Source organism: Pempheris klunzingeri, chromosome 12 (assembly GCF_042242105.1).
Source record: "Pempheris klunzingeri isolate RE-2024b chromosome 12, fPemKlu1.hap1, whole genome shotgun sequence".
Lineage (NCBI taxonomy): Eukaryota > Metazoa > Chordata > Actinopteri > Acropomatiformes > Pempheridae > Pempheris > Pempheris klunzingeri.
In genome coordinates, this window is record NC_092023.1 from 17,319,414 (window position 1) to 17,333,189 (window position 13,776).

Here is a 13,776-nt window from a genome sequence, read left to right on the forward strand (position 1 = left end):
AAGGAGAACTCGATATTTTTAAACCTGGGCCCTATTTGTACATATCCTGGTGTCTAAGTGACTGGTAGACACAAAGACTTTTGGAATTGGTCCACTAGATCACCTCAGCCAGCAGCCGAAGAACAGGCTGCGATGGCTGCATCGTAATCCTTTGGGGCAAACGCACCTGATCAAAGTATGTCCACTAAAAATGTCTGTTTTTTCCACTGACTGAACTGAGTGATCATTTATTACAAAGGAATAAAGCGGAGCTGTTGCCATAACCAGGCCGGAGGGCGCTTGTTTTCCCCACTGTCATGTCCCAGACGCTGCTGTCAGAATACAGCGCAGGAGGTGAAGTGTGTGTGAAGGAAAGTCGTCTCGAACACCGTCTCAAAGTCACCGTTATCTATGAACTGCCCTGTGGTGATAAACTCCACCCGTCTGATATGCCATGCATGGCTTAACAAACAAATGGTCAGTAAACACTGTGTGACGCCACAGGAGGGCTGAGGCCGGGGTGTTGGAGCTGGAGTTCCCTGTTTTACAGTCATCTTGAAAGCTGGTGTTGCACCAAAGTTGGTGACCTTGTAGATTCTGTGACCTGTGCCCTGATATTTTCACCCAAACATCTCACTCCTCATCACCTCATGCCTAAACTTAACCAACCTAACCAACGCTGCAGGTCACAGAATCTGATGGGTTACCAAATAAAGTTCAACACCGGCAATTTCACCGAAATCTTCATCCTCCTCCGCCGAGTCTTAGCTACCACGTCAGCAGTCACATAATCTGGGTCTAAGTAGTCTGATTTATTGTTGTTTTCATCCTCAAAATAAATTTTCAAAAAATTGTCAATGATGAAATTTTCATTGGTCACACATCATGAAAACAATGATATAACGTAAATCATGCTCACATGGGGCTGTGACGGTATGGGTCCTTTTTTTACCACAGTTACAAGGCAACATATCCTGCAGCTTCCTGCTTACACCATTCCCTCCTCAACACCAGCTAGCATTAGCCAACTTAGGTTTGAGTTAACGTTAACAAAGCCCCATTTGGACGGTGTGTATTTTGGGATCCGAACTAACCATTTAAAACACCAAAGTTCCACAATAACACAAACAAACTAACTGATTGAGGCAGCAATAGATTCGTTATGCAGGTTAAATGAGGCTGGTTCTCTTGTTACGAGCCGTCATCACTTCTGCAGATCGACAGGTAACCCCTAATAAGACATATCAGTGTATTCATTTTTAATTCTATTTATTTTAAATCTATTTAAAGACCGTGTTCTAGGTATATCCATGTAAAGATTTGATGCACATTTGATGACATCTTGTGAACGTGGACATTTTTCATTATTTTTGTGACATTTTATGGACTAAGCGATTCATTTAAAAAAAATCATGAAAATAAAAGACTTATTCACATTGCATGTGACTCACTTCTTAATGGTCGCGATTACAAACAAAAATCTGATTTATTTATTTAAACATGCAGTTGAAGCCGTGTGGTGGTCAGTGGCTCTCAGTCTACCCAGGCTCTGGCAGAAAAAGTCCACAGAGAGCAAATAAACACTGTTTCAAAGGACCAATGTGTCTCCAGAGGGACTGAAGGATATTTCCGGAGAACAATGGCTGTTTGGAGCATTTAGTGCCGCTGACAGCTCATACAGTGCCATACAGGAAATGCTTAATGTGCTGAGAGGAAGTGAGAGCGGCAACAATCAGTTCAACAGCTTCCTGCAGGGAGGAGCGGTGGACGGGATGGAGAAACGAGAGTTTCTCAGGGGTTATTCAGCTGCTGACTGTGGAAAATATCTTGTTTAATTTTGCTTTATAACTCATTGACTGTGATGCAGAGTTAAGTTTTTTACATTTCGAATATAATCCATCCCTCCAATTTATCATTCGCTGACAACTAACAAAAGCAGCAAACACGATCCATCTTACATATTCTACACACACTAGCATGATTGTGTGCAAATATCCACCAACAACTGTTACATGCTCAATAAGTAGAACATTAGCCAAACAGACAACAGCCTCATTTATATCATCATTACTGACTGCAATATGCTACAAGACCACTCTTGTTTAACCAGCCAATATATCACTCTCTTCGAAGCCACCAAACACTATTGAAATTTTTTAAAATTATTTTACTTCACAGATCTACTGCTGACTCGATTAGTTTGTTATTGTATGTTAAACAAATATTATGTTGGATGTGAACTAACTCAACTAAAACACCAAAGTCACACAATAACACAAACTAGTTGAGGTGCACTTGCCCCAGAGGATTACTGTGCAGCCATTGCAGTGTATTGGCTGCTGGCCGAGGTGATCTACTGGACCAATTCCAACACTTTTTGTACCTACCAGTCATTTAGACAACAGGATACGTACAAATAAGGCTGAGGTTTAAAAATACTGATACTTCTTCTTTAATACATTTAAGTGAAAAAAAGTGTACTAAAAAAACAGACTGAAGATGTGAATAAAGAAGTGGAAAAATAGTTTGATAAGACGACAGAAAGTCTTTCCTTTTCCTTCCCAGATTACTGTGTGTGTGTGTGTGTGTGTGTGCTATCAGAGTCTGACTCAATCACGGTCAGTCACACTTGGCTGAGCACCGCCCTGCTCTTATCAGCCTGCTGCTCTGTGTGTGTTAGTTAGTCAGTGATTGGCAGGTCAGAAGGTGACCTCTCATGTTCAGATCACATCCACAGTGTGCTGACTAAATCTGAAAAACTACTTATTTATCTCTGTGTTTTGGCCTTTTATCCACACTGTGCTGACATATTTCACACCCAAAAACTGAGCTTTAAAGTCTGCACAACATACAAAGCCTCTGTCCTTGGACCTTTGACTCAGATCAGGAAAAACTCAATGAAAACTTTAATGTGGGTAAAGTTTACTTGTTTAAATGATACATGTAATATTTTGTGTGTCTTGCCTTTGTTGTCAATGTTGTTAGATTGTAAGTAGGGCAGTGACTCACCATCATTTTTCTTTATGTGGCAGTGAGAACAGTAGGTGATTTGCACCAGCTCTTAGACACAGTATGATGATTTATTGATGAGTGGCTGATGAATTTGAAGATTAATGTGTCAGTGGCTGGTAGAGGTTAACATTTTAAAAAGTTACATTTCCACACTAACTCTATTTTTCATATTTTGGGGGCAATTTGTATCCACACTAACAGTTTAAAACACCAAAGTCACACAATAACACAAACTAACTGAACAAGGCAACAGTAGACTAGAAACTACATGCAGGTGAGGTAAAACTACTCTTTTTGTCAATGGACAAAAGCTGAAGCGATCTATATCTAGTGATTTGGACCAATTCCAACACTTCTTGTTCCTGCCAATCAAAGTTCTACTTTAATAAAAAAACACCTTTAAAAAGACAAATTACTGCCTGTAATCTGTAAACGTCTCAGTCAGATCAGTTAGGATACATAAGGCGGAGTTAGATTTAGCTTTAGTTCTCTAAAGCTTAAGAGAGCAGATTATTCTGCCAGACATGACAGTGGGTGAACATGTCTCTGACTTGATCTGTTATTTCTATGGGGGTTGTCTCTGTTGTTTCCGCGGGTTCATTTCCAACTTCTCTCCATTATCAGCCAATTGACACTTAATCACAGCTTTAACAAAAGGCCTCTGATACAGATCTGAGTGTACAAGGAGAGGGGAGCTGATTACAGAGGAGGGGCATACTGACTTTTCATGCTAATGTTGGTCTGAGTGCTGCTTATCTCACTGAAAACAAACAAAAGGGTTAATGAGTAACTAAGCCGCTAAAACATTCAGTTTAAAGGCAGTTTATGTGGAAACAAAACTACCATCTGAGGGGATAAAAATCAGAGAAATGACGGCGATCGTCATGTCTAATGAGCAGAAATGATTTTCTCTGAGTTTGTCTTTTTCAGCTCTTCATCGTCTGCGAGCCCTCAGCTCTCATTTCAGTGAACGTTTTGTTCATCAGCAATTTATTTCCTCCCTGGTAGTAAAACACAAGTCTTCAGAAACTCCTACAGGAGTTTTCCCTCAATACTTTTAGGACTGACAAACTCAAAGATGCACTTTAAACAGACTTAATGACACCTGCTTACTGTTTAGTCCTTGAATATGATGAAACATGCTTTTTTGTAATATGTAATCTACAGACCAAGATATTGTCTTGTATTTGGGCAGAAAACAGTATTTTTTAGCTCTGGCCATCCAACAACCGCTTTTTCCTCATCATTACTAATTCCCATCTTCACTCATCTCATCTTTCATATCTAATCTGGACCTTCCTGTGAATTTATGCAAATTAAAGCGCTAAAATTCAGCATTACACAGGTAACGCAAAGGGAGCAACAGGAGTACAACATTTCTGTCTGTTATGATGGTCACTGTGTCAGATTATCTGATCATAGAGTGATAAATTATAGTGATTAATTCCCCGAGCAATAATCACTTTCTGATGTGCATGATGCCATTGAGAAGATGGGTCCGTCTTCAGAGTACAAGAACATAAACAAAGATGTCTGAAGCAGTGAGTACGATACTGCCCATTTTGTGTTCAGAAAAAGCTGAAAAGTTAAAGAAAAATGACTGTGGATCTGTTTGTCAGAGCCATTTATACAACATAAATGTTGTAGTAAATAATTTAGATTTTGCTAGATTTGATTGCTAAGGATAAGTAGTTCCATAGTTTCACTGCCGTGTCAGCCCTGGCTTCTGATTGGCTGAAAATGTAAAACATGCTGCATACGCTTGTTAGACGTCTGTGACAAAGATCAACACAATACACATTTTGAATTTTAAATGTCTTACCGTCGGCTCTGAGGGTCATCAGAAGAGCGGCAGCCACTAGAGCCAAACAGACCGGTAGACCTGCCATCCTGCAGCAGGACTGGACTGACACTGGACCTGAAGTGGGCCCAGACGGGGCCGTGCTCCGTCACAGAGCTTCCACTCAGTGAGCTGGACTGAGGAGACGCTCAGATCCTGATAAAAAGCCTTTAATCAGCAGGAGTCAGCGACTTGAGGTGCTGGGAGGAGCTCCAGCTGGCCTGATGAGGCCTGAGAGGAAAGGAAGACCAGCAGGAGGACCAGCAGGAAGACACGATGGGATGGGTTGATATCACAATATCAGGTCCTCTTCTGTCTCACTGGCTCTTTGGGTCCAAAACCCTGAAGAAGGAAACACAGATTTAAACAAAGTTTAATATCAGCCGACTAGTAAAGGTTTGGGCCTAAAGTAATGGGCAGACACCACTGCAGCTCACAGTTGCAGTTGTTATTATCTTTGTTTGCACTTACAGCTGCAGTCAAACATGTTCATTTCCATCACTAGCACATTAACAGAATAAAAACACATCAGGTCAAAGTCACCTTCTCCACATAGAAACAGTTTTTACCATCCAACCACGAGACCTAAAACTTGTCTTCACACCAAAAGTCGACATCATCAGTCGCTACAGCAAACAAAGTTTCAATGCAGTGAGCATTTATCTGCATGGGTGGATTTACTTGCCCTAAAGGATTGTGGTTTTTGTTTTTACTTATCTGTAAACGTAGGTGTTTTTTTTGTTTAAAAAAAAAAAAATACTCAGGTTCTGTTTTCAGCGTCGTTTGTTTGTCTGTCTGACGGCAAGATTGTTGAAAGACTTCAGGCCCGATTTTTATCAAACTTGCTGGAATAGTGCAGCTTGGGCAGAGAAAACCCTTTTACATTTTGGAACTGATATGGAACCAAACATCAAACAAGCAATAATATTGACCATGGGGTTTGGTTTAGTTTGGCTTGGTGTGGTTTGATTTGGCTTGGTGTGGTTTAGTTTGATCTGGTTTGGTGTGATTTGATGTGGTTTGGTTTGGTTTGGTTTTGTGTGGCTCCAGTTCTCACTCTGTCCCCCTCTTCCTCAGTGTGCTGTGACCCGGTGGCCCCTGCCGGCCCAGCGCTGGCCTCTGATGGTCTGACTAACAACCAAATTATTTGTTCAGGGATGTTCTGCAATTACAGGCACTGGCCCTGCGCAGCGTTAATAACGGCATGTCACAATTAGTGGGCGCCGAGAGGGATGGAGGGGTGGGGGCATGTGTGTGTGTGTGCGCGCGCATGTGTGAGAGTGAATTAGTGGCGATGCACGGCCGGTGTCTGTCACTTTTAATTTGCCCGGGGGAGACAAAGAGGTCCGACCTGTGACCCACTTTTCACACATCTCTGGCCGAGGAGGCAGAGAACAAAGAGAAACGCGCGCACACACAGTAAAGGCTGAGGAGAGTGTATACGAGTTTGCGTGTGTGTATTTTTCAAATTGAAGGCGGGGGGAGTGTATTGATGTGAGACAAGAGAAGTGAGTGTGTGTACCAAGTCAGGGAACGAGTGGATGTACCAGTGTGTGGGCTCGTATTGCTATCTTTGTGGGGACCAACTGCTGCTTATCACCACGTTAGTGAAGACATTTCAGGACTTTTAGGTTCAACTTCTGGTTTGATTGTGCCTACAAGGACTGAGGGTATTTCTGAGACATTACAAACTGTTTTCTCTCAGTTTGTGATGCCTCACTTGGACCTCACTTCCCCACTCTGGATGCAAATCAACATCATTTGTACAAACATTTATCTTAAAAAAAAGGTGGGAACAATTTATTTATTCAATAGTGAAAAGAAAACGAGCAGAGCCAACTATTTCGTCTTGTCCTTACTCAACAGCGTAGAGTGAAAGGAAAAATCGCCATCATTACAATTTAGTAATAATAAAAAAATATATATATCAACAAATACTTATTGTTATCACAGGAGTGCATTCACACCTGTACAGAGAGCGTTCCACCTGTGACGCATGTTAATGCGGCAGGTCTGAACAGGGCCGGAGCTAGGAAGCAGGCAGGAGGAGAGAGTGATGTGTAGATGCTACTCATACACCTTAAAAAACATCAGTATTATGATGAAAATAATAAAATACAAACGCAGCGAATACAACTTTACAGTGAATGCAAATTTGAAATGGTTTTTTGTTTATATAAGGTGCTGTATATTATTTAAATGTGTATACAAACCTAAAAGTGCAGCTAATTTTTTGTGGTTTTCAATATAAAAGTTTGGTTTAACAACATTTTTTGAGGATTTTCAGCATATTTTAACTATGTAATACTGATAACCGAGATTTTGGTCACTATAATTGTGAAATTTTCACACAGTTTCTGCTTTACTGCACAGTTAATGGCTGTCTGAATCTATTTGTGCGGCAGCTGTCTGCCCTGTTGGTGCAAGTCCTGGTTTAAAAACCAACAGGGTTCTTTTTCTTTTTCAAATGCATGAATACAGATAAGGAAATGCATCTGAGAAAGACGGAATGAAAAAGAGGATCAGGGTGTGTGTGCAGGGCAGCTTGAGTGTGTGTTGTGATACTATATGTGAGGGTCACACACACACACACGCACGCACGCACGCACGCACGCACGCACGCGTCGGCGTCACTGTCTCGATAACAGAAAGTGGAAATATCTTCACCTTGCTGCCACAACAAAACCTGAAGTTTGTTTGTGGCTCTTTGCTTCGTTTAGAGACCGACAACAACAGCAGCAGCAGGGTGAGATAACACACAAAGACACATTCAGAGCGAGAGCAGGCAAGATGAGGCAGGTTCAGGAAGGACCGTCTGTTGTGTTGTGAGCCCCCAAGACAGGAAGCTGCCCCCCACCCCCTTCACAGACACCCTTCCTAAATCACCCAACACACACATTTCCCTTTGAAAACACAAAGTAAAGTCTCTCACACACACACACACACACGCACACACGCACACGACTGACGTTTAGACGGTCATCAGCTGAAACACTGAAAACACACAGAATGTCTCACTGGAGGCTGAGAGACTGAAGAATCCTTAGTCAACAAACAATAAAATCTGTCAACTTGCAGAGAAATGAAAAATCCTAAAACCCTGCACAGTGTAGGTGTTGGGTAACTTTCACTCCTCCTCCTCCTCCTCCTCCTCCTCCTCCTCCTCCTCCTCCTCCTCCTCCTCCTCCTCCTCCTCCACCACCTCATGTTCAAACTTGTCTCTGATCCTTCTGTCTGCTTCTCAATCAAACAACAAACTCCTTCTTCCCCCAGCAGGAGCTAATAGACTTTTTTTTTTTTAATGTCAATACAAGTGTTTTGTTTCCGCCGACTCATGTTCTTCAGATACTGACCAATACGTTTTAAAACCATGCTCACTGCAGGTTTAGCCGTTTGGGACGTGCGGGTCTACAAATAATAAGGCGTCATTAGGGGTGAGGTAAGTCCCTGTATAATGACCTGAAGGGTATTTTGAAGGTGTACAATTACTTGTGGAGAAAATATAATATTGATAACGATCATCACAACATTATCAATAACAATAATAATTCTTCGTCTTCTTATATTTGTATAGCATCGTTCATAACATAATAAAGTGCTTCACAACAGCAAAATAAAGAATCTAGTTTTTTTTTCTTACTTTTGCTCTTTTTATACCGATTTTATTTGATTAAAGAATAAATAATCAGATATTAGAATAATAGAACGGCAGAATTGATTACACAGCAAGGAATAAAGAAAGCAAATGTCTATATACAAAAGGGTATGGTTTAAAAGAGGATGAAGATGTGGGTTGTCTGATCTATAAAATCTGATCTGGTCTATACATGGTACATTTACTCAAGTACTATACTTTAGTACAATTCTGAGGTACTTTTACTCTGTACTTTGACTCCATTACATTTCAGAGCCAAATACTGTATACTTTGTGTTATTTTACTTCACAGTATGCAGTATCGGTAGCAGTAGACTAGCAATTTGTGTTCTTTTGTTTAAATTACTATTTTTGTCAATGGAGTCTGGTTTCATTGAAGAGAGCAATATAACGGCTGTTTGTGCTTAAACAATAATGATCGTACAGGTCTGTCTCTGCAGGAATCCTTTCATCATGCTGTCAGATACTAAAATATGTACAAATAGTGCCCAGGTTTAAAAACACTGGACTTATCCTTGAATATAAGTCTGATATAAAGCTGCTCTTGTGCACCGAGGCGTTCCCTCATGTCAGTCTAATGTGTACAGTACAGTGGCTTCTGTGGGATTCAGGCCTGCATCCTCTCACTTCAGAGCAAGGCCCGGTCCTGCTGTGTCCTGTCCTGTCCCCCCCCCCCTCCTCCTCTGGCCGTCTCAGTGGTTAATGTAGCGTAGCTGCTCTGGCTAGCTGGACGTGACATCAGAGTCTTGGAGGAGGAACATACAGCGTGACGATGGGAATGAAAGGGGGTATTGTTAGCGATCCCACCTGTACAGAATAAACCGCCCTTATAGGGAACCACTGAGCCATGGCCGGCCCCCCCAGGGGAAGGAATTTGAGGTCACACCGCTCCGGGGATGCTGGGAAATGTGGTGGGATAGAAACCCAAGCAGTGGGTTAAGACTTGTAGAAGAAAGAGAGCTCTTTAAAGGCTTTTATGGAAGCTGCAGGCTTCTGGGTATAATAACTTTTCATTTGGCTGGAGAGGTAGCCGGCCATAAAAACTATTCTGTAAAATGATATTACACCACCATGACTGCTGGCTACTACAGCAATGTGTATGGGGAGTTTCATAAAGGAAATGAACAGAGTTATTACTTTTATTATTACTAGGATTAGTCTTATTTCAGACAACTGAATGCAGAGCAAAGCACCAACACTGACAGGGTTACAGGTTCAATTCCCACAAGGACTATCACTAGATACTAGACACTGGGTTGGTACACATTACAACACAATAGTTTGACCAAAAAAGCTTAAATCAAAGTCGACTTACTGGATTTTTAGACACAGCTTTCAACTACATATCAGTATTTTTATTTGAAAATGTGAAAATGTGCGGCGTTTCTCTGCTGTATCTGTTGGACAAAGTAAGATATTTAAAGATGATACTTATATCAAAGAGAATTTTTACACTATTTTTTGATATTGTCTTATGAACACCTTACATTTCAGTGTATTCAGTGTAAACACGAACACAACAACACACAATAAAGGATTCTTGAATTTTGAATTCTTGAATTATTGGGTCTCTCTTAACGAGTTTGGTCTAGACCTGCTCTTTTATTGCAAGTGTCTTGAGATAACATAGTTATGAATTGATAGATTGACAAGGACCTAAATACATTATAAAATGAGCAAAATGATTTAGTGAAGAGGACTAAGCTGTCAGTACGTTTCAAATAACGCAGCTTTTGAATCTTCTAACAGCGTCTAAAGCAGTATTTCGACAGCTGCGATACCGATTTTTGTATCCTTGTATACTTGGAGAGCATCGGAAAGTGCATTACATTATTGCCATTTGTATTATTCATGGTAACTGGACTGAAAACATGCTCAAAGGCAACATAGACCAGAGAGCAGAGTACACATTTCTAAACCTAACCGATCAGAGGTGGAGGTCTTTGCAGAATGGACGCAACCTCTAGTTCAAAGACCAAGATAGTGAAACCCAAAATGCCAAACTTAAGGCTTCAAAATGGTGGTCCACAAACAAATGGGTCATGCCACTGTGGTGACGTCCACTTCTTTCATTCGGTCTATGTTCGTAATGCATACACTGCTGGTGTGTGTCGCCCTTTATGAGCAAATTGAAGCCAAGTAAACCTGTAGGAAAATCAGTGTGTCTTTGAGCTTTCTGGTTCAAAGTTTCCAGTCTGAAGTACATTTCTGTATTAAAGCTACTCAGTGGAGGTCAGCAAAAACATTTCTCTGTCTTTGTAAATCTGACCAAGCACTTCAGCTTGACAGTCTTGACTAAGTGTGCGACTGATTCCTTAGTATTACTCAAACCTGTGGCCTCATGGTTCAGAAATGTTTCAAGACAATACAGACTCACGAAAAGGTTGTGTATATCTGGAGGAATAGGTTTTACGATATCAAAATGTTGGACAGCTTGTTTTGGAAACAACCCATTTTGTGCTGTAGCTCTGAAGCTGTTCCAGCTCCTTGTGTCCACATCTGATTTACTAACTTTACAGCTCCTCAAAGAACTGTTAAAATGCTGTAAAACGACACTAGACCTTTGCTGGGGAGGGGGGAAGGGGTAGTGGGGGTTACAGCCATTAATAATCCACCCCTAATACCCTATCCATCCACCTCTTTCCCCCATGGACGGACTGCAGCATGAGGGGCCAGACATCAATAATCAAGCCTTAATGCGTCTCCTCTTCCCTACACTGGAAGAATGGCAGCAGACTAAATAAACGGCACAGAGGCCTGATTGGGGGACCGATGGAGACCGACAGCTCCTGAGCTCTACAAATAAATGCAGTAATGAGGGAGATTGGGATCGGTGCTGGTGGTGGTGGAGAATATTAACAAGACAGCTGGGACAGAGCACAGCGAGGTGGAGGGACAGAATGACGCTGTTCGTATTTCTGTTTGTTGTTAATCGCAACTGTTTGACCTCTAGCTCCTCATATCTGTCCAGTCATTTCTTGATTCATCATTTAGTCTATAAAATGGCAAAAAAAGAGTGATGGACTGTTGATCAATGTTTCTAGAGCAGAAAGCAACATCTTTAAATGTCTTATTCTCTCTGACGAATATTACAAACCCAAGGTATTCTGTTTACAATGATAATAAAAAGGAGAAAACAGCAATACCTTACAGTTAAGAAGCTGAAAACCAAATGTTTGCACTCATTCCTTAGTAAATGACTTTTCTTCTTAGTTAATCCAAACTTTTCTTTTACACCAAAAGTCACACAACTTACGTCTGGCAGCCTTACTCTCTTAAAAGCCACCAGACACCACTGACAAAATCAGTAATTTCACCTCACAGAGCACAGGAGTTGCTTCTCTACTGCTGCCTCAATCAGTTAGTTTATTATGTGAGACTTCGGTGTTATAAAGAGGTAGCTCATATCCAACACAATATTATGCAACGCACAATAAAACAAACAAAGTAGCTGATAGAGGCAGCAGTAGACCAACAACTCCCAGGTTCTGTGAGGTAAAATTACTGTTAGTCTCTGTAGGGATCCTTTCTATAATGTTGTCAGACACTTAGAACAACAATCTGAGCCTGTCGGTGGAAAAAACAAACACTTTTAGTGGACGTACTTTGATCAGGTGCAATTTCCCCAAAGGATTACATTGCAGCCAGTTTTCTGGCTGCTAAATGAGGTGATCTACTGGACCATGGAAAAAGCAGGTAGGCAAACTTATCTACTGATGAAGACTGTGATACAGTCAAAAACCCCAGAGCAGGTTGGTAAACGGACCTTCAGTGGATTTTACTTTATCTACATTTTTGTATATTTAATTTCATGTGCTATTCTGCACTTCACTTCCCAGAAACTAGCAATCAATGAGTGTGGGAGGGATGATGATGACGATAGCAAACTGGATTAACTGCCCCCTAAAATGCCTCCATTAACAGTGTGCTGAATTAGCCATTAGCGGCTCCTGTCTGCAGTGGACCCCTGGATGTTCAGACAACTATCACTGTATTGGTGTGATACTGTAGGAAAGTTAAAAACTTGATTCTCAGGCAGGGTCTGTAGCTGTAAAGAGTGTTTTTTCCCTATCATTTCTGGCAGGTTTATAAAAGTTAATTATACTGTTCATGTCTGTGTGATCAGATTTCGAAAATGTTATATATAAACTTGCCCAACCCAAGTGTTAAACTTGAGCCTGGAACGGTCTTCTTTGTGATGTTTGGACTATTTTGGCAGCAGTTTGGCCGATTCTCTACCTCTCGTCGACTGCAGCAGCTACAAAACCACAGAAGAAGACTTCTGTGGATCAGATTTTTTTCTCCTTACTGGCATTATTTTGTGTTTCTTGTTTTGTGTCACTTCAACATGATTTGCCTTTAGCCCCTTCTATGGCTGCAAATAACAATTATTTTCTTGTTTTCTGATCTTTTAATCATTTTCTTGTGAAAATGTCACAAAAAGGTGAACATTTTGATCAGTGCTTCCTGAAGCCCCAGGTGACTTCGTCTTGTTGTGTCCAAAACCAAAAGATATTTCATTTACTGTCAGAGAGGATTAAAAGAAACCAGGAAATGTTCACATTTAAGATGCTGGAATCTGAAAATTTTTACTTTTTCAACTTGAAAATGAAATGATTACCGAAATTGAAAATGAACTTAAAAAATGACATGAAAAAAGAAAGAAAAACAGGACTCAAAAAGATTAATCGATTAATCAACTAATCATTGCAGCTTTCCCATCTTCATATCTGTGTCTTATAGTCTCTCTTTTCCTCCATCCCTTTCACTTCTTACCTCCTCTTTCTTCCCTGATTCTCCCTTTCTATTTGTTGCTTTCCTTTTGCCTTTCCTCGCCCTCTCCCCCCTCCGGTTTTCCATCTCCCTTATTTCTGACCCTCCTCCTCCTCCTCCTCCTCCTCCTCCTCCTCCTCCTCCTCCTCCTCCTCCTCCTTTCTCCTCTCTCCCTCTCTCTCTCTCTCCCTCCATCTTGGCCCAATTCCCCGTCCCCTCCAGGGGCCCCTCCTTGCAGGCGGGCCTCTGGGTGCTGCAGCAGCCTCCCGTTGGTGTCGGCGCCCTGCCCGACATGCCTTTCAGGGCCTGGGAGACTGCAGGCCAGACTTTCTGGCTCCACTGCCATTGTTTGCTTGGCTGCTCTGCGCCTCATCCCCGGCGATGTATTAGCATAAGAATACCCAGAATACCCTGAACCATGGTGAGCAGCGCTGCGGGCCTCTTCCTCCCTGCATCTTCTGCCTCCTCCTCTTCATCAACATCCTTAATATAATCCCACAAATGTATCCTGAAGGCT

At 41.5% G+C, this 13,776-nt stretch overlaps 1 protein-coding gene across 1 annotated transcript in view; it reads right to left on the reverse strand.

Moving 5' to 3' along the window:
* The window catches only part of bmpr1aa (bone morphogenetic protein receptor, type IAa), a 55,109-nt gene that overhangs the window by 14,154 nt on the left and 27,179 nt on the right, over positions 1–13,776 (reverse strand). Inside the window, exon 3 of the mRNA XM_070840450.1 lies at positions 4,814–5,173. Within this exon, the coding sequence (XP_070696551.1) occupies positions 4,814–4,880 (67 nt within the window). The 5' untranslated portion in view covers positions 4,881–5,173. The remainder of the gene's footprint in view (positions 1–4,813; positions 5,174–13,776) is intronic.